The 22228-nt window shown below is 35.5% G+C and overlaps 1 protein-coding gene across 4 annotated transcripts in view; it reads left to right on the forward strand.

The window, feature by feature from the left end:
* SPATA17 (spermatogenesis associated 17) overlaps positions 1 to 16090 on the forward strand; it is an 84509-nt gene extending 68419 nt beyond the window's left edge. For 3 of the 4 annotated variants that reach the window (XM_072333025.1, XM_072333027.1, XM_072333028.1), the window contains one exon: positions 14510 to 15996. In XM_072333025.1, coding sequence (XP_072189126.1) covers positions 14510 to 14590 — 81 coding nt within the window. In that variant the 3' untranslated portion in view covers positions 14591 to 15996. Of the gene's footprint in view, positions 1 to 14509 lie in introns of all 4 variants that reach the window. The other variant, XM_072333026.1, reaches the window with a different exon arrangement.
* The last annotated feature ends 6138 nt before the right edge of the window (positions 16091 to 22228 follow it).

The raw sequence follows: 22228 nt of genomic DNA on the forward strand, positions 1-22228 counted from the left end.
AAACACTAGTGTTTGTTTACAAAATATTTAATTGATGTTAGTTTTAGATCTTTGCTACTGTTATATTATTTGATTTACTGGAATTGAAAATCCTCTCACTAAACTGGGACGTGTTTGGCCTTACGTTTTGAGGACAGTTTTGCAGGGGCTGTTCAGTATTCTTGGAATTAAGATTTGTTCATACATTCACCAAAGACTGTATTTCAACCAAACCAGTTTGTCACAATATTAAAGTAAAAGTCAGTAGCAATTCTTGATGGAGCATATCTGCAAAAGCATGCTACTTATTATTTTGTAACTCATGTTTAGCCTGATTGTGATAATTAAATATAGTTGAAATGGTAGCTATAAAGATTTTCACAACTCTGTAAGACTAACACAGCCCATGCTGCTATTCAAAAATGCCTGGGATATTAATTCTCAGTACTTAGCGTAGTTATGTGTGATAACCAGGAATGGCTATTATTGACATGCAGAAAAATTCCATCATTTCCTTTTAGGAAGGATACTCTAGGAAGAATGTTGCTACTCATCTTTGCAGAAAAACAGACACTTTGAATCTCATCTTAATTACATGTTGCTGGTGGCTTTACAAATTGTAGTCCAAGAAGCATGTCCTGGTGGCTTCCTGCAACATATACAGTTAGGATTTCAGAATGTCACATCTGAAAACATTGGCTGAAAGAAGTATTTTATTGTATTGATGCATTGTGATTGAATAGCTGTGTCATTTGTAACACTATTAGCACATGTATCTGCTTTGAATGAATTCTAAAAGATTATGCTGGGTATTTGTCCAACCTGAGAGAAAAAGTGCATGTTTGTTGCTTTGATGATCACTCCAGAGAACAAGTGTAGATTATTCTCAGACTTGTGTTGGAGTGAATGAGAAACTACAAGTAACACAGGCTGCTTGTTGTCGTAATGGTTTTAACATAAGCAGCTACTGCTTCTTTAAAATGTAGATCATGAATCAACTCTTTGCTCCATTTCAAGTACTGATGTAGTGCACCTCTGTATTTATTCATTTAATGCCAGTGAAAAACTTTTCAAAATACCCTTTACAAATTTAAGTTAAATGGATCTTTCACTGCCGTCAAGATGATAAACCCCGTTCTCTGCTATCCTTTGTTTTCTGTTGATCTCAGAAGAAAATAGATGTGGAAACTGAAATGCATAGCCACATCAGTAGTTATTTATGAACAGTTGTATTACTGTGTGTTAATATTCAAGAAAGAGAGTTACAGAATTACTCAAGAATAACCTTTTCACTTCTATCTTCATTTTCATTTAAATAACCTTACAAGCTTTGATGAGTTAATGTAAAGGGATAATAGTAGATATGGTACACGGCACAAGATAAAGACTGCGATGAACGTAGTATCTGTTTTCTAACTGTACTGCTTTTGTTTTCCATAATGAGTCTCTTTGAGTAGGAATTTACGTTTTGGCTGTGATAATAGGAACTAACAATACTCCCAGCCCACGGCTTTCTGACTGTTAGGATCTCTCACTTGTAGTTATATGAAGGAATGAGAGTGTAAGTGACAAACACTGATAATTAGCAATTGAATGTACTGCTCTTTTACAGTATAACTTGTTGGATATGAGAAAACAAAAGAAAAAGAGAAACAATAAAAAACCTGCATATTAACAGACTTTGTACACTAATGCGAAGCTGCTTGATTGAGCAGTGCAGTGTCAACCATATCTTTCTTCTAATGCTAAAAGTAATGCACATAGACAGAGTGACAATCAGAGTACAGCCTCCCATCAGCTGTAATTAATCTTTTAGTTAACAGAGACTAGAAAAGCTTCTCATCAGCCCCTTCTGAAGTCTGAGGCACCCTGTTTTTTGATGTTTGCATTCTCAGTAAAATTGTCCCCACCAGTTCTAACAAATTGAAACACCAGGCTAATTATGGCAGCTAATGAAGTGTGTGGAATGGTCACAGCTTGTCGTGAAACTGTTCCTTCAGCTCAGATTAGAGTTTCATCAATCACTTTTTTAAACTGATCCAGAATTGCTTCTGCTCAGTGCTTGGCATTTTTAATGCTGTTTCTGTAATTGGTTTTTTCCCCAAAGCTTAGGCTATTTTTTGAAATATTACGTTCTCAGGACAGGACTTACAAACTCTAGTTTATAAAAAAACATTTCATTATTGCCTCTATCAGCTGATCAAGTGCTAGAAAGCTAATAAAAGAGGCAGAAATATAAAATTTGATGTATTGCTTTTAATCCAGCTAAAGGTAGCAATAAAGCATATACACATATATGTATATGAATCATTATTACAGTGGGCTGGGTGTATACTGCAATCTCATGAGACATGGTTTGTGGACTGGATGGTTCAAATCCCACTGAAGGACCTAAATGAAATGAATGAATTGGTCTTAGCTTATTTCCTTGTGGATTGTGATCCTTCATATATCACTCAAAGAGTTTGGCATGATTTGTAGTTTTTACAGATACCCAAGCCTTTGGCAGCAGGAAGACCAAAATGTGTTGCTATTTTAAGTAGTTTTGCACTTCAGGTCAAATCCAAAGTCCTCAAAGTATGGGAAACTTCACAGTACAACTTATATTGCTACTACACTGTCAATGAATAAATTAGCATATAAAACATTGTAACAATCTGTGTTCCTGTTTATCATTTATAAGATATAATAGTATTCAGCTATACAGTGAAAGTTCTGCATAGGCATAAAAGGCGTGGATGTTAAAGTATAAAGCTAAATTCTTTCCTCAACATATACAGTGGGGTGTAGAACTTACACTGGAAGTTAGCTAGCTAAAAAATGAAATAAACCTTCTGTTATGTACGACTATAGAATTTGTTTGCACACGTTGGCACATTTGTTATATATAACATGTATTCATATCAGAACCATGACAGCATGATCTTAGTTCAAGTGTTGTGAGCAATGTATTTATTGAATTTGTGCTAATATGTGTCATCCATTTCATTTCTCTGAACACTTGAATCTGAAATAATGATTGATCATAAATTTCAGATGTTCCTCTCCCTGAAATTTCTTAATCATCTGAAATTTGACAAGAACTAGCTTTGTGTCAATGACAGAACAAATCTGTGCTACAAGTGAATAGTTCTTGATGCTAACCCTTCTCCTTCAATTGTTTAAAATAATAGGAATGGAACAGTAAGCACCACTGAGAAATGAAGTAAAAAAGGGTACGCAGAGATATGTTTTTATACATAAATAGCAAATGGGGAAATATTTTTATATATATTAGTCTAAGAGCTATTTTCCAGTGTTGTTAATTAGTTAGAGCATTTGTGAATGCTGGGTAGAATACGTGTAATTTTCCTATTTTCAGCTAATCTCCAGAGTAGTTGCATACAAAGTGAGAAAGCCCTCCTCCTCCTTTTCCATTATTTCAGTTTCTTCTGAAGTTAGCTTACATTTACAAAACAGGAAAGCAGTTTCTCTCAGTGAGCCACAGGAAAGTAATTTGTTGGAAGAATTGTTTATTTTACTGTAGGCTCCCTTTTCCTAGTCACATCCTTTCACTTTTGGAATGAGGAGAGGGTAGGGAGCAGTCCTTCCTCACTGTGAGTATTCCTCTTTGACATCTGCACTCTTCTTTCTGACATGACGTAATTTCTCTTCAAGTTCCTTTAAATATCTGCCACAAAATGTCTTCCCTGCATGGAACATGACAGGGAACACATCTTTCTTATAGCTCTGGACTTCATCAAACCTCCACCAGCCATGAAGACATCACCCTTTCAAGCATTCTGACAAAGGACTCGAGCAGCAAAGAGTCTTTGCAGGGAAGCGTATACTAAGAATTAGGCCCATTAAGTCCTGTGCACTCCCTTATCTCTGAAGTACTGGTATGTACTTCATTGCTTTTCTTTATAATATAAGAATATATTTCTATTAGCTTTCAAATGAAAAAAATAATGTGTGAAAAACAGCACAGCATTTAGCACATCCTATGCACATGTAGCTTTTGATCAGGTTAAATTATGATTTGTGAAGAATCATGAGAAAGTAAGCTGGGAAAGCAGTGGTTTGCTTTAAAGTGAACTCCGCTTTTGTATAAGTAATTTCCATGGCACCAAAGTGAGAATCAGTACAGTCTGTGCTTTTCTTGATAGAGATCATAGGCAAGATTGTTTGCAGTTATTTCTTCTGTTTAAGCTAAAAAAGTGTTTTCTTAAAAAATTATGTACAAAGTCTAAAGAAATCAATGTAATAAATAAAACTACATTCTCATTCACACTAGGTGATTATAATCAATCAGTAATCTTTTATGTTGTACAGAGGATCTGACGTGTAACTTTATTATACATTTTTAAAATACATTTGCTTCCCTTAAAAACAAAGTTAGTTAGATTTTATGTTAAACTGTTTTCACTGTGGAACATAGAAGACTAATGTAACTATTCAGCAAAAAGTACTGCAACCTACGAAACACTACTGTACTAAACTACAGGGAATTTCAGAAATGTAAAAACCAGTTCTGAACTTAGCATCCAGTAACATCTTTCTCACAAAGAGCAGGACGAAATTCATGGAAGAACTGTGTGAAAAACATTTTCTTTTCTCTGTTACTTCTCACTTTATTAAGATTTGGCCTTTACTTAAATAATTTGTCCTAAATCCCTAAGAACTGGAAGTTTTGCAGATACACTTTCCAGAAGCTGAAATAATTATCTTTGATCTCAGTGGATGACAACTGTCTTTTTTATATTGAGAGAAGTCAGAAGATTAGGAGCTGAAGATAAATTTAATTAGAAGTACAAATGAGGAGATTGTCTCAAGAAATACCACTTGAGTAGCAATCTGTGATCTAGTGACAGTCTGTCCTTCTGTGTTACCATAAAGAAATGTTGCTTTAAGCATTCGTTTTAATAATATGTGATATCCTCTCAATTTGTGTCAGTTTATCCTCTCAATTTATAGAGAGTGAGATGCGTGGAAATGTAATGCATACTTGGCTGGACTGTCATACCACATAAAAATACTGATTCTAGACATGGTATAACAATAAGTTAATCTTTTGTTATTTGCTACTTGTAATTATCAGTACCAAGGTGGGTGCTGATAATCCCCAAAACCTGTATCTAGATGTGAATTTGATGAGTCTGAAAAACCTGAAAAAAAATAATTATGGTGATATTGATGTGACTGAGAACTATCATGTTGATATTGGAAAAACTCATAAATTATTATAGAATTTATTCTACAGAGACAGTCTAAAATCTAATGAAACTCTAAAATCTGGGGTTTTTCTTTTTTGCATGTTTGTTGTAAACTTTTAAAAGCATACATTTTCTTATAACTAAAGCAAAATCAGGCTTTTTCAAAGTCTTGGTCTTTGAGTTACTTTTAGTATTTTCACAGTTAGAATGTATGTTTCTGCTTGTTTACTGGCTTATGTGTGCTTACATATGAAGACTACACAAAAACAAAGAATGAATATATTTTGTGACTGATGGAGGAATATTAACTTCTTATTTCCAATGGGTTCTTAATGCCAACTGAAAACAAAAAAAAATAAATAAATTCATAACTCATCACATTAAAATGACATCATTAGCGTGGTGAATCTTTTCTGGACTTTAGGCTTATCTACACTAGTCTTGCATAAGAGAGCCAAAAAGTAGATATTCTGTTCCATATGTCCAACAAGCATGAAATAAAGGGGAATATTACTACTTTGGCTATATTCCAGTGATATAGTCACTTCTTACCTTTCAGAAGTGTGTTGCGCTTCTAGCTCATATTTAGTGAATGGTCTGCCCAGTCCCCATGATTTTCTTCTGCTGCTACCCAAACTGTCAACATTGTTCCTCAGGTTAGGCTGTGCCAGGTGCAATTGTCCATACTGAATTTTATTTGACAGACCATTCCTCTATCCTGTCTGCATCACTCTGAATAATTACCCTCAAGTGTATCGATTGCACCCTTAGTCTGTTGCTGTCTCTGAACTTGATGAGCGTACGTTCCAGCTGCACCTCCAGGTCACTTATGAAGATATTAAACAAGATAGGTCTCAAGACAGTGCCTCAGGAAATACAATTGCAGCCAGATTCTAGTTAGGCTACCAGTCATTAATTGCTACCATTTGTGGCTGATACTCCAGACAGTTACTACATCTGTTAGTCTGCACATCTTGACTATAATTAACCAAGTTGGATAAAAGGATTCTCTAGAATATGGTGTTGAAAGCCTTCCTAAAGTTGACACAGACAGCATCTACCACTCTCCTTTCATCTACAGGTCTAGTCATTTCAGCACAGAAGGCAATAAGGATTGGAAAGTATTATCCAGAACAGTATCAAAGTGGATGCGGTCTTTCTGAGTATTATTTTTGCTGCATATACCAAGTACGATAGAATCAAAATATATTTTTGATTGATGTTAAATAACTGCAACTTTTGTTCAAAAAGGTACAACTGAAACTGATAAGAAAAATATTGTTTTCAGATGAGGTTTTCAGTTTTGAGTTTTCCCTCCTTAACTCCTAGTGGCATGATTTTGGCAACTTAGAGATAGTTACAACTTGTTCTTGGCAGGTTAAACATTTTCTGGCCATAGTCCAGCAGGTTAAAAGTGGTTCTGAGTTTATCTTGGCAGTCAGCACTTGGCACTGGCTTATTTTCTATTGGAAAGAAAATGTTATGGTTTAACAGATTAGACAATGAAAGAGGCAGCATATAAATGGCATAAGTCAAGATACTTATTCTAAATGCATTATTTCCTAATGCACATCGTGTTGCTAGGAGAGTGTACCTGATGGACTGGACAAGGAGTCTGTTTAAAAATACAAATAACGTGACAAAAATGGATTCTTTACTTTTCATCACTTTTAAGACCATGTACTTTTTTTTTTTTTTTTTACATTGGAATGTAGTTAGGCATGGTTCCATCTCAGATTTAGTAACTTCATAAAAGGTTTATGCATTACTCATTAGTGCATTTTCATATTGCACAAAATATTATGTATGCATCTTAAATTAACATTTACTCTAGTGCTAAAACTATATCTATATACATTTAAGCACTCTGCAAGATGTAGGGATTTACATGACAATAATAAATGCCTCTTGGGATTCTGAGTACAAATTAAACTATTTCAAGTGCACATTTGTTTTTAAGCCCAGATTCAGTAAAGTTCAAGGGTATCCAACTATGAAATAGTTAGTGGACAAATTCGCATTGGTTTCTTAATTTAATTTACTTGATACAAAAAAATACATTAGGTCATAAAAATAGAGTATTATCTTTGGCAGTTTTGGTTCAAGTACAGACACTAGGCAAAACAGAGTTTGTGTGATGTTTCTTAACATTGAAAAAGGTACCGCACACACTATAACTTTGTGTGGCAAATTGTACTTGTAATATTGATGCTGGCTCTGAATATGTCTAAAAGCACATAAAGTGTCTACATAGTGGTGATCTATTCCTTCTCAGTAGATTAGCTTTATGCACATAAATAAATTAATTAACTGCATATGTATTTATAAAGGAGGATGTACTTTTTAAAGTAAAGCTAGTACATGTTTGGGAAGAAGAGCAAAACAGTATCTGACTTGCAGATCATCAATAAATGGGCTAAATGAACATAGAGGGTACAGCTGGGAATTCCTTCCCCTTGGGCAACCACAGTGACTGCAGGATACTAAACATATTTAACGAATGCAAATTCAGACCACAAATCTTCATTGCTGGTTGTATTGCACATGACATAAAGGACAGGCTATTTTCAGATTGCAGGTTAATTTTATACAGGCAAGCTTACAAGAAAAATAATTCAGTAGACAAAATTCTTTCCCCTTTTTTCTTTATTCTTCCTTGAACAAAACTTTCAAATATGAGATAATTTGCCTTTTTGTGTGAGAAAACACTGTAGGGTATGATAGAGTTGTAATGCTTAATAAATGCAGATATTAAACTAAAAGAGGGGAGATGATTTACGTTAGATGTCAAAGGTGAATTTTTCCCTGAGAGAGTGATGGGGCCCTGGAACAGGCTTTCCAGAGAAGTTGTGGATGCCCCATCAAAGGATATGTTCAGGGCCTAGTTGGATGGGGCCCTGGGTAGCCTGATCTAGTACCTAATTTTGTGGTTGGCAACCCTACCTATAGCTCTGGGGTTGGAAGTAAAATAACTCTGAGGTCACTTCCAACCCAGGCCACTTTACAATTCTATGATATTGAAAAAAACTATCTTGCTCAGTCAGAAATATTTGTCATTTCCTGTAGTGGCTCAGACTATTGTATTCTCAAAAGGATTGCTACTTTCTATCATGGTGTAGCTTAATTTGAGCAGCTATTGAAGTGGGTACTGGGATCTGCTTTTGTTCTTTTGTCTGAGGTGCTTCCAACCACACAGGGGCAGAAAGAGGCTAGAACTCGTTTCCTGCAGAGAAGATTTAGAGCTTCACTTGTTTTAGCCAGTTATCTCCAAACCATCAATTAGCACAGCTTAGCTTCTAAGAAAGCAAACACAGGTGAACACAGGTTAGTAGTAGTGCACTTCTCAGAATATTACAGCAAGTGAGGAATAGAGTTATATTTTCCATGTTAGACTGTCACAGAGGAACGTATACTGCTCTGTTGTTCATACCGGAGACATCACACAGGAAGTATAAAAAATGTATGTGATTGTCAGAACTGTGTTTTTTCAAATTCACGACCCATAAAATTTGATAATTTTTGGCAAGCCCTATTTGGGTTTGGCTTTGTCAGTTATAATTCCAAAAGATGAAACATCTAAGAACCAGTGGTAGTTGTAAAGCTCCATGAAAATTTAACTGTAATGATAATGAAATGTTTCTTACATAAATTAAATAGCAATTAATGTTTTCTGTTTTTATTTGGAAGATAGGATATTAAAACGGTGTTGTTAGATTTCCTACTGTGAGCATAATTTCCTGATTTGTTTTTACAACATATTATCATAACGTCAATAAAAGATTAAAACTAACAAGTAAAAAATTTGCCTGATGTAAGTGTAACCCAGAAGGTTTTAAAGTTGCCTTTTATGATGTCTATACAATATCATTTTATTTTAAGATCTAACGGCAAGTTGATTCAAAGGGTAAGATTTGCTCTTACAAAGTCATTAAAGGAAGTATAAAATTGCATTCCATATTCACCCAGTCTTTTTAAATCAAAGAGTTTTATTGTTGTTAATGTCATTTGCATTTGCTGGAGGTAATTAGGGGATGAGTTAGACATAACACTCAGGGCCCTCAAGTTTGTCAAGAAGAACCATAAACTTCACTTGTGGGGAAAAAAAAAGGAACAGGCAGTTTAGGAGGAATATTGCAGAGAATAGAGAGAAATAGATTCATAGCATTTTAGGTCAGTTTGTAAAGCACTGTTTTGATCCACAATGTGGAGAAGCTCATAATGTTTTCATGGAAGCAGCTTTACTCATTGCATTTACACAAAAGAATAAAATACAAAAGGTTTAGGATTGGTAATAGTAGTAGACAGTACAAGGGGAAGATGATGGCTCCTTGCTTTTCCCCTCTCCACTGTGCTGACAAGCTGAATAGGTAAGGGCATCATTTTTCCCCCTTTAACTTAGCAGTGGTCACTTGTCTACTTCAGTGTGGGGAATTCCGATTAGGGAAGCTTCTCCCCCTGAGTCAATACCTCTGCACTGACACAGTGAGATCCAGTCCCTAAGGCATGATACAGGCTTTTGTTATTATCTCTTATTTGATGGGTCTAGTTGACCCAATTGGTTAACACATTAACTTTTCAATTTTATAGCCTTAAGTCACAGAAGACCTATTCCTCATTTTTGGAAAGCAGAATTGTTAGTCTGTGCCCACTGCCCATGAGCCACAAAAAAACAATCAAACACCACCAGAGTTCTGCCAAACAACCGCATCCTGAACTTTATGGCTAATTAGCTGCTGAAACTGTGCCCAAGGAATAGGTTTTGTGGCCCATAGGAAGAAGTGTGTGGCCATTATTAATGTCCCAGCTCATATCTCTCCATAGGTCTTCTGACCAATGCTGCTTAAAGAGACTAAATGTACAACAGGGAATTAAAAATTATAGTAGCCCTTTCACTGTCTGAAATATTGTAAACTTGTTTCACTGAGGCCAGGATTGGTGTCAATGTACTATGTGTGAAAAGTGCAATAGAAGCATTAGTATTTGACAGCCCTGGTTGAAATAAGTGAAATTAATGGAGCTCTTTTCATATAAGACAAGGCCATGGCACCCCTTTCATGCTGCTTACAGACAGAGAAAAGTCAATACTTTTTTATTACTTGATGCTGACCTACATTCTGCACTACAAGTGCCAGGCCCACTAATTGGTTTCAGTTGTGAGAAAAGTTTGCCCCAAAGAAACACTAGAGCAGATAAATCAATCTTTTTTAGGGTAGCTTAGTGGGTTTTGAGCACTTGAAATGACATTTCTGTTGTATTGACAGAATGGGTTGTTACACTCATTTTGTCATGTCAGAAGGCCCCATACTAGTTGGAAGTATTGTTAACCAGTATTGATAAATTTGCTAAGAATAAAAGTTAGCTGGATCAACGTTTCACTTGAATAACAACTTGCCATTTCTGGTTTTCTTTCTTGTTAGAGACCTCTGTGGCTATTAATGGGTCAGGAGGTTTACAATGACTGTTCAATTTAAAACTCTAATTTTACTATTACAAGCATTAGAATCATAAGGAATACTTAAATATGACCACAGTTTTAAACAGAGAGGGTTGTGGAGTATGTCTGCACAGTGGCTCTTGGCAGTGCTGCCTGATTTTCAAATGAGGTTATGCACATGAGCTGTATCTCAAATTTATGGAAAAAAACCAAGATTGCACAGTGTGTTTACCACATACTAAGGGACTATAGCATGGATTTTTATGCAGAATTTCTCACTGCATTCTCTAAAATCATGCTATTTTCTCTGTAGGTACTGATTTCAAGCAAGTGACATTTGTTCTCTGTTTTTACTATGCAGTTGCAAAGTACACATGAACACAGAACTTGTGTTCTAGCAATTGCATAGCATGTGGGATCATAGTTGACGTCATGCAATCATACTGTGTCTTCCATATTTTTTAACTGGCTCAAAAGAGGACTTCGTGCTCTGAATCAGCATTGTAAGGAGAGCATAGATGCTTACTAGAGGGGACATTTGATTTATCTTTGAAATAGTTTTGTGTGCTACTTCTCACTCAGAAAGAAAACCTGCATTCATACAACCATATGCAACAACTTTAATCTTTATTTATGTAAAAAAAGTCTCTTTTCATGGAATTATCGAATCATCTGCATTGGGAATAATCTTCAAGATCATCTAGTCCCACCATTGCCTAACACTGCCAAGTCCACCATTAAATGACATCCCTAAGCACTACATCCACGTATCCCTGTTCTCAAGGGATGTTAGTTAACTCCATCACTTCCCTGGACATCATGTTTCAATGCTTATCTATCCTTTCTGTTCAGAAATTCTTCCTAATATCAGATCTAATCCTTCCCTGTTGCAACTTAAGGATGTTGCCTCATGTTCTATCACCTCTTTTCAAGGAGATGTAGAGAGCAATGTGGTATCCCTTGACCTCCTCCAGACTAAACAGCAGCAGTTTCCAGTCCCTTCACTAACTCTGTTGCTCTTCTCTGCAAGTGCTTGAGCAACTCAGTATCAGTGAGGGGCCCAAAATGGCAAAATAGTCAACAAAATGAATTATTGTCTTTACAGAGAAACTATGGAATAGTGTTAAGCAGAAATTAAGGTTCACTGTAAGTTAATTGTTCCAAGCTTATCATAAACTTTTGCAAAGGTACATTCTGGCCTTTAAATCTGTGAGTGGATGTGCTGCTGCTGTTTGCCTACTTTGGACTGAAGTGGTTGACTTTTCACTTCTTCATTAAATTTACCAGCTTGAATGTATTTCCTCTTTCCAAAGTGCATTTTTATTTTAGAAAAAATTGTATAGCACACTCCAGAGACTGTTTGGAAAAAAACATTGATAATAAAAATTTATCACTAGAAATATGAGGCAACACAATTTTGAAAGCCTTTAATAATAATCCAATCCAATTGAATATATATGCATCCAATCATAGCTTTGCAATTTGCTTGTTTGCCCATTGTTTTTACATTGTCTTTATATTGATATATGTCCATGAACACAGATGTGAATTTCCTTTAGAATTTACTTTAATAGTAACTTTCCAAAGATAAACTATGTGAGCATTTGGCAGATTTAATCTATGGCATTAGAGTGCGCTAATTGAGACAATTCTTTATTTGGTGGTTTTATGTCACCTTTTTATCTTAATTGTTTGGATCAGACGAGTGCGCGGGACAGTCAAGTAGTCAAATATATTGAAAGAGTTCACAGGTCTTGTTAAGCTCTGCCATTTGGATTGAGTCACTTAAAATTTACTGGAGTGAAAGAAGTCAAAGCTTGACAAGTTTAAAAAGGAGGTGTTATATAAACTTGGCTCGGGAATTTAAAAATAGGTCTAATGTCATGCAAATTACAGGTCTCTGATTCCAGGAATTATATTGCACTGTAAAAATGCATTGTTGAAAAAATTAATAAATGAAGAAAACTCAAATCCACGCTCCTAAGATTTTGAAGCAGCAAAACTCTATTTGACCAACATATGGGAATTTGCATTAGTAAGCTAATTCATTCCTGCTACCATCAATGATAGGATGGAAATAATTTTGGGACAGTGTGTTTTTCTGCACTCAGAGCTTTTGTTCTCACAAAATAATTCAAACTAATTTTTTACATAACTGTAAATTCAGGACTCTGTAGCAATCAGCTACAATGATATGGTAGGATAGGCTCAATTCAATGCAAAGAAGTAGATCTTGCAAGGCTAATGATATTTTCAGGCCTTTTGTACACTGTTAAAAACTGATTAAAAACTGGCTCTTTAAATGTAGAAATGACTGTGTCTTTTCCTGAAAATATATTCATATTTTATGTGCATTTTGTGCAATATTCATCTAGTATTCATTATAAACTTCATAAATTAGTCAAACTGTAAGGACAGTAATAATTCCATTATCCATCAGACTGTGATGTTTCCCAAATGTGGTTGAACATAACTGCTGTCGTCATAATCAGAGCCAGTTGTTTAAATGCTCAGTTGTGAGTATCTAGTGAGATAGCTTTAAATAACAAGATAAACAGTGCAGCTGCCAACCCAAAGTAATCTTACACTGAGGGGGCGTGTGGCACAGAAAATTTCCTCTTTGTCATCTTGATTTGAGTTTGAAGCTGGACCTGGGCTTAGTTCCAGCTCAAAAAACTGTTCACTTCAAAGGCTCCTAAATCGTCCCAAGGAGCTAATTTTGGCAGCCAATTGTTTTTGTTTGGCCAGGCATCCTAATGGCAAAAGCCGTCTGCTCCAGCAAATGAAGACTTCTTCAATGCTCAGAGTTGCCATTCCTGATTTTATCCTGATGTAGGGGGTGTACTCTGGTTTCCCTATCTCACCCCAATTTCTCTGCTCTTTTTTTCTTCCCAAATTGTTAAACCAGAACTTAACTATCCTATGTGAAAATACAACTATTTTTCCTATTTTCAAAAGAAAGAATAGTCGAATCTGTTCTAAATTGCCTGAATGGACAATTTTTTCCTGCATTATGAAGGTTTTTTTGATGCCAAACACGCAATGAAAATCAGAATTCTGTGCCATTCTTATTATAATATGAAAATAAGCAAATAGGAAGTTTCTGTTGGGTAAAAAACTGGGAGACACAATTCATTAAAGAATACCACAGAGGAGGTATTTCATTTTGAACGCATGTATTTACCTTGCTGCTTTAAGATTTATGCTCTAAGATGCTCTAAGATGTAGCCATGGTGTGGAAATATGAAGTGCAGGAGGTGAAACTTAATTGCGCCAAGTCAGTATTAGCGTAGAGCTTACCAGAAGTCACAGCTGCTTTGCCTGCTTATGGTGATTCAACTGAACTGTGGGCTGTGAAGTAAGTAAATATAAATTATCCAGGAAATTATATTTCATGTCAGCTTTTGGAAAACAAATGTTATTATTTTGTTTTTGAGAGAAAACCAAACTTTTCAAATTACAAAATGTTCTGTGAAGCTGTACACTTTGGCTTGTCCCCAGACATTTTATGAAGACTCATTGCATCTCCGTAAAACCTTTCCACCAACGTCAGTTTGACAGTGGAAAGTTTTCTCTTTGAAGTTGACCATTAGAGCCTGGGAAGCTGATAACTCCTCTTTGCATGTTACTTCCTGAAAAGAAGTAAGATTTTTTATTTACGTATATTTTAAATACATATTTTCTCTCAACTGTATCAAGAGATTATTGTTTTCTTCTCCAAACTATTGTACACATTATATATTTTGAATGCATATTAATTTTTGTAATTTATATCCTAATTTGTGTAAGCAAATTTAACTAGAAGAGAATATTTAGTATTCTAAAGTACTATGAGAAGTAAAAGGTAAAGACACGAAAACTAAATTTAACATCCCTTTTTGTCTCTCTCTTATTTCTTTAGGACTTTCAAACTGTGTTACCATCGATTGTTCTCTTCGAGAAGTTTGGGAAAACTTACTCAAGAGCTGGGCAAATAGTGTAATCATTCTGTAAACTATGCAATGTAAGACACTTGATAAGTAATCAATAAATGTAATACAGCAAATGCACAGCAGTATGTTGACTGAATGTCCCATAAATTACCTTTTTGTAAAGTGATGTATACTATGTCTCAAGTACTGTTAATTGATTTTGCTTGATCTTTAAGCAATGCAGCTTTCAACATTAATCAAAGGTGGGGTTTTTTTTGCGTGTGCTTTTGAAAAAGAAGTCAGTATTATCTTAGGAAAATTGGATGACACTTAGAAAATGCTGTCTTTTATTTAAATGGAAATTCTTTATGAACTAGAGAAATCAAGTGGAAGACTCCACAAAACACTTATTATGGGTTTGCAAGTGAGGCTAGCTCTAAAGAAGAGAAAAATGTAATTTTTTTAATCTCAAGTACAGATATAGCTGTTTCATCATTGTTCTGCATCATTTTCTCTATCAATCTACATCCTCTTTGAAATCCATCTTTTCAGAGGGACAGTGGAATTATGTAGGCTATTGAAATGCTAGATGCTACTTTAAAATATTTTAAGTCTTGTGTGGATTCTTTCAGGATTTTTTGTCTACCACACTCTTTCTTCAGTTCATTTGAATGTATCTTAATCAAGTAGTATTTTATCATATAGTATTTGTAGTGTTTGGATCAGATATTCAGTGATATGCTTTTTATTACTAAATTTAATTTATTATTTTCTTGTCCTCTCCAAGTGTTCAGGAAAGCTCTATAGGATGTAGGTTAATGTAAACATGTCCGAACACTTTCTGGACTAAGATTCACAAATTTCACTTCCATAGGTTTTCAGCTGTTTGCCACTGTGGAAAAGTCACACAAGAGTGAAAGGTCTTTCAGTTCCATTGCAGTAGGTTATGAGCTTAAGTGTTGGCTGTAGTGTTGCTGCTTTCTGGTATTTGTGATTTTTCACAGTTTGAAGTTTATTATTCAACATAGAAATGAAAAATTCACTCTGAAAAGCGAGGAGACCCCTCAGTAGATGAGTCTCCCCATTAAGATTTAATCTCATCAAATGTATTCAGAGTGCTTTAGTTGTTTGTGGAGTGGATTGAGCATGATACACTTGTGCAAAACTGTTGATGAATAAAGATGCCACAGTAATTTTTAGATGTGAGAGCTATCTATTTGATTGCTTCAGCTTTAAGGTAGTTCATCACTTCAGAGAAATTCACCCTGTGTTGCCTCTTTAACTCCATACCACAGTTTCCCATCAGTTCGATTAGAAATGGCAGTGCCTTTATCAGATTAGTCTCTCTTTCTTCCTTTCAGTATCTCTGACCCTAGGACAAAACAAAGATTGCTATGCAGACCAGCACTGCAATAGCAGTAGTACTCCACAGCAGAGTCCACAGCACAGATGAAGGTTGAAACCTTGTTTATTTTAATTGTTTGACTAATACATATATGTATGTATAACCCAAGAAGTATACATAATAAATAAATATATTTGCCTCCTCTTAACAAACAATGAAACAAGTGAAAAAACAAAAAAACAAAAACAAAAAAAATTCTCTAATCAACTAGGTACTTCCCACAAGCCTCTTTACATTGTTCACTATAATTGATAAATAAGCCTTCCTCCATTCCTCTCTCTCTCCCTTCTTTCCTCTCTGCCTTTCTTCCTTTTCTCCCTCTCTCTGTTCCTTCCTACCTCTGCTACTGAATAGTGTGTACTTTAGAGGAGATTTTTCTGTTTTATTGGGGATGTTGCAACATATTCTCACAGTTCAGTCTTGTAAACATAGGATGGGTGTAGATAGAGACACAGGGAAAGGAACACTCAAAACCTGAAATCAACTCATGAATCTGAAAGATATATTGTTTCCTAGAAATCTAGTGGGATATGATAGTTGACAGACTACTCACACCAGTATCCAAGTCATAAGTCCTTAGGAAAAGAAAAGTAATTACTCTAATTGCTTCATCAAATGTAGTCAATTTTGGTTGAAAAAATAAATATGAATAGTAAAGCATCCATAGCTAAAATATATCAAATCATCCTAGTAGCTGTTTTCTACAATTGAAAAAAGTATCTTTGACCTGAAGCTAGAGATGCACAATCCATGCTTTTCTGACATGGAAACACAAATGTATTGTTATCATTTGGATTGATTTAATCCCCTTGCATAGAAGAAAAAAATACTGTTGGGCATTTTCATACTCCACGGCTAAAGTGGCTTATCAAATACCCTCAGGAAGCAGCAAATACTGGGAAGAACCTGTAACACCGTTTTGCTAGCAGAATGTTACTATGCCACTTGTCCAATGCATAAAAAGATTGTAACTTGATACTTTGACACTCAGTGCTACCTGTTCACCTTAAATACATCATAGATCTTGACAGAGTCAAACAATAATGTTGTTTATTCCTATATCACATACACTGGCCCACATTCCAGGTGTTAAAGATTCGAAGCATTTGTGATAATAATCTTTGGGTTTAACCATCAGTGGGGATCACTGCACTTACAAAAGGGATTCAGGCAAAATCATTAAAATGGAATATTTTTCCGCTACAAGTTGCTCACAGGATCTCACGTCATGAGAATTTTCAGGGATATTTGAAATGTCTGGCAACGTTTCTCCTCAAAGAATCTATCTGCTGTTACCCTGAGGATTAAAGATCTTTCGGTGTTGCTGCCCAATAGTGTTGTTTGACTCCTACATAAATGATGTCATTAACACAGAAAATCTCTTAATTTAAGCAACGTAAGGGCTGTCTTCTGGGCTGATCCAAGATGCTCTCAACACTCCTCATAGGAAACATTTAGCTTGTAATGCCCTCTAGAGGCAGAATTACTATAATAGTGTTGACTACATTTTGATTTACTCTGTACGCAATTTTCTGGTCCAAATTTGATGTTGTAGCTTTCAAGCAACAGGGCATTTTTTGGTTGGTTAGTTGTTGTTGTTTAAAATAAGCCACACTTCAAATTGTATGACAGAAGAGGTCCTGATGGTAGGAACACTGTGAGTGATCTAGGTCCTTCATGCTGGATTTATAGTGAAGGCTGTGTCCAGCTGAGCTGTGACGACATTTAAACTGCAAAGTAAAATAATGGTGCTTGTAAACAACAACACAGTTTGACCTACCAATTCTTGACATTGTATAAGGCTCTGAGAAGATCAAATTCCAAACATATTTCCAACAGATTACTTGTATTCCAAAAGATGTGTTTGCAACATGTCCTTCATAAGTCAATGGTTCTCAATTTAATGAATCCATAAGTTCTGCATAGAGGAGCTTTTAGGAGGATGAGGAGCTCTTAGGGACAGCCATAGGATCCTGTATTCAGAACAGTAGAGAACAAAAAGCAGAGAAAATAACGTAATTCCTTTACTGTAAAATTTGGTTATTGAAACAGAAATATTACAGACACAAAAGAGTCACACTCTTGTAATCAGAAACAGAATTTGGACCTAGGAGCTTTATTTGTCTTCACTGCTATCTTAATACATTTTTTTTTTTGTTGTTTTCTTTCACTAGTTGACAAAGGTTTCTGATAATTCTGGAAAAATATCAGCAAAGAATATTAGATACTGCAAAGCTGGCTTGGCTTCATATTCCTCCATCTTTTAATAGTTCAGCTCATTAATGAGAAAATCATCTGGCTGCTGGCACAATCAGATACAGTCACTTATCAGTACATTGAGTTCAGTTTATAGTACTCCGATTCATATTCATGATCAGAGGATGCAGTGGAGCAATTCATTAGTGCACTGCTGCATTAAGCAATCACTGCCAAAATGTGACATATTGAGAGTTTGCATTAAACTGCTTCCTTTGAGAATCTTTTGGTTAAGAAATAAGTGTGGAAATCTGTTGAGATAAATCATTCAGGCACTTCAGGGGAAAAAAGAAAGCGTTGTTGCTCTAGGTATTTAATGTTGGATCAAAAAAATATATCCACTGACTGGTGCTGTTGCAAGTGTGGCATGGTAGCATCCTCACACATGACAGCCAGTAATGCACATAGACTAGATTAGAATGTCTAAACCTGAACTCTTGTATCTCTTTACTACTTTGTGCTGTCTAATGAATCTTAATATTGCTTTTGTTTTGGGTGAAACTATTCAACAATGTAAAAAAGAACCTAGCCATCTACATAATGTATCTATCTCTGGTTACTGTACAAATAAGGGGCACTTGCAAATACAGGCTGTGTGTTCTCATACCATGATAACTATCTTTAAAGAGGGACAATGCCTGCCAGTTATTAAGACATGCTTCTTGTGAAAAGAGGATGAGAACAGGTTTAGTTGCCTTTTCTCCATACATTTGTGGTATGGCATGGTGGTAATTCCTCATCCACATGCTTCATTTGATCCCACCATATCATTTTCTAGTAACAACAGTTGTTCTTCCACTTTATTGCCACTTCATTAGATTTATAGTCTGAGCTACTCTGGTGGAGAGGTACGTAAAGAAAGAAGTGTAGATTTTAATCACTTACACATAAGCAAAACAAGCGCTAAACTTTCTTTTAATATACTCTTGAAGTAACTTCTCTCTCTTGAGCAGGATCATTCTCAGTTTTTCTTGCTGATATTGCTGATATTTTTTGCCAAAATCTAGCCATGTGAATCACCGCACATAGGATGCAAAACCAATATGTTTTGGACATGGGAGAGGTCAGTGATGAACTCTGGATCTCTACAGGCTTGCCTGGGTCTCTGCCCATCATATTTCTGGGGGCGTCTGTTGTGAGTATCATGACTGGTCGTGTTTCACAAGAGGGTTCATGCACCCTATTCAGAAGAGAGAACCTTCTGTGTTATTGCTGCACAAATCTAAAGGAAAGATAAATTACTTGAAAAGGGAAAAGACCACACAGCAAGCATAAGAACCAGACCAAACAAGCAAATAAAGTACTAACCAGAAGAAACATGGAAACAGTCTTCCCTATGATTTCTAACCAGTGACACATATTAAAAGGAGTGGGAACATTTTATCCAGATGTCAAACAGGAAAATGGAAGAGGCGGAATTATTCTGAGCAAGGGTGTGAATCAGTCCCTGTTATTCAAAACAGTTGTGTCAATCATTCTAAATCTACAGTGGAGTGACTCAAAGCGATGTCTCTGCAGTGAAGAATGAACTGACAAGTTGCTGTTGCCCCTGAGAATGCAGAAATTCTGACTGAGACCACTTCTCACGTAGATATTTGGGGCCACAGCTCCTACAACTTGTTAGTTCGTCATTTGTAGTCTAATGACAGTTGAAAAGGATGACCGTGACAGGCAGCTGTGTCTGTAAACATCAAGAGAGAGCTTATGTTTGACCTAGTTCTGGGAATGATTAACACATGATTTAGCTCTCATTCATTTCTATTCATGGTCATATATCTCACAGCTGTTGCCGAACACCAAGAATCAGGAAAGGTTTTTGATGACTTTATATTTTACAAGTGCATAATCGAGTGGTGGGATCTTACCATTTATGGCAAAAAGATGTTTCTAGTTAGAAGACTGGAATATTTGCTCTGGTTCCTCCTACGTTTTTGTTTCTATTTAGTCATCAGGATATTCTGGTAATGTGGAAACAGTGACAAGGTATTTCATTTCTCATAAAATATATCCATCTACTTATTTAATTCTTTATAGATTTATGCAGTGAGTTGGAATCAACTGTTTTAACAATTGAATCAACATCCACGAAAAATCTTTAAGGTGCCTGAAAGGTTTCAAAGTACAGGTCTCTTTTAATATAATATTTTTACAGTGAGGACTGTGTGATTCTTCCTCAGGCATAATCATAGCTAAAATGACAAGGCACTTTTACTAAATCAGTGTTTATCCCACTTACATCCTTCTCATTATTATATATGCACACATACACAATATATACGTATACATATATACATGTATATATCCATGGCCAATATAGAATGTCTCAGTGCCACAAAGAATCCACATGTATGTACATAGAAGTTCATAGTTCTGTCAGAGACTGGATGTAGTAGGTCACCAGCAGCAACCTGGTGAGTCACACCTCAGAACTAAAAGAGGATCTCCATTGCCAGGAAAGGTTTCTGGCAAGTTTGACCTGAAGAAGACAGTGAGGCACATTATATTATACACAAGACTAACCGAAGGTTCTTGGGGAAGGTTCTAGAAGCTATGACCATGGACAGAAATGCCCAAAGATTTGTAGATCCTATAACAGTTAATCTGATAATTTTTTGCAAAGTTCTCATACACTATTATTGTAAGGGATCTCTAGTAGTGAAACATGTAGAATTTGGCTCTTTAGGGTATTTCTATCTCCTTTTTAATATTTTTTTCCTTTTTTTTTTTTTTTTTCCTGTTTCGTCTTTGATAATGATTGCTCCAAGTATCAGCAGATTTTGATAGGATATGCTCACCTCTCACTGGTGTTTGCTTTCTCTCTTCACACACATGACTTGTAAAGATTTTCAGATGCACGCCAATTTCAAAGCCACTCTAGCTGAAGGTGTTCAAAGCTGGGAAGAAAAAAATGTGTTCTTTCATCACAGCTTCTTTTAAGAGAGAAATATTTGTCAAAGAAAATAAAGATAGTTTCTTACAAAGCTGATCGTCATAATGAGTGTAAAAAAATTTGCTCTTACAATTTAAGAACATAGAAGAAATTGGAGCTGCAGAGAGTTGTGAATGTTTACTCCTTTGATTTTGTTATTCTTTTTTTTTTCCCAGTCCATCAGCTAACCGGAATAATTAATGATTTGTTCTTACTTTTATAACAGTGAATGTATTTGATGCCTATTTAGAAGAAGAAAATAGAATCTGTGCCAGCGATTCCTGAGAATTCTTTCTGAGGAATCACAAATTCTATTGTGAATATGAAAAGTTTGTTTGAACAGGCAAAATGTGAAGGACTCAGATATTTTCCTCAGTAATTATATACGGAGATAGATTAAGCTGGCTAATTTTCTTTCCAATCCAAATTATTCATAAATTCCAGGTTGCTCATAGCTTAGAGAAAAGGTAACGTTTTCACAGTACCATAATTCTCTCATAAGAAAGCCTGAAGTGATAGGTGAGAGGAGATTCACCTTAAACAAGTCACTACTAACCTTCTGTTGAGCTTGATAACTGTTAGGTTGCCCCAGTTTTTACACTGATAAAAGGAATCTGACCATGCTGTTTCTCAAAATATATTGATAAACTGGTTCTTCACAGCATGACCACATTTAGCTGATACGTCTGTTACTCAGATTGTCACATAGAGTTAGCAAAACACTTCTAAGATTAAATGTTTTATTGCAGTCTGTAAGTTTGAAGCAAGGAGCTGAGTGATGGATCTTGGCACTTTTCTATGCAAAAATTCTAAGTGAATAGGATTAGAAACAACTGAGTCATCTTCTCTGAAAATGCCTTGTAAGAATTGCTGCTAAGACACGAATATTTGTCTGAAAAGCTGTGCGTTTAGTGCAGGCTCCAATAGATTTTCACAGAGAAAAAATATTCTTCCACCAAGAAAGAAAATGTTAGAGACGATTGGATTTGGGTGACAATTCACTAGCTATTTGCTTCATATATGTAACTCTTCTGTTCTTCTCAAATTCTTTTTGTTCACTTTTGTTCTTTAAAATACATAGAAGAACAGCATAAGTCGTACGGCTAGAAAATTACCTAC

Source organism: Excalfactoria chinensis, chromosome 3 (assembly GCF_039878825.1).
Source record: "Excalfactoria chinensis isolate bCotChi1 chromosome 3, bCotChi1.hap2, whole genome shotgun sequence".
Classification (NCBI taxonomy): domain Eukaryota; kingdom Metazoa; phylum Chordata; class Aves; order Galliformes; family Phasianidae; genus Excalfactoria; species Excalfactoria chinensis.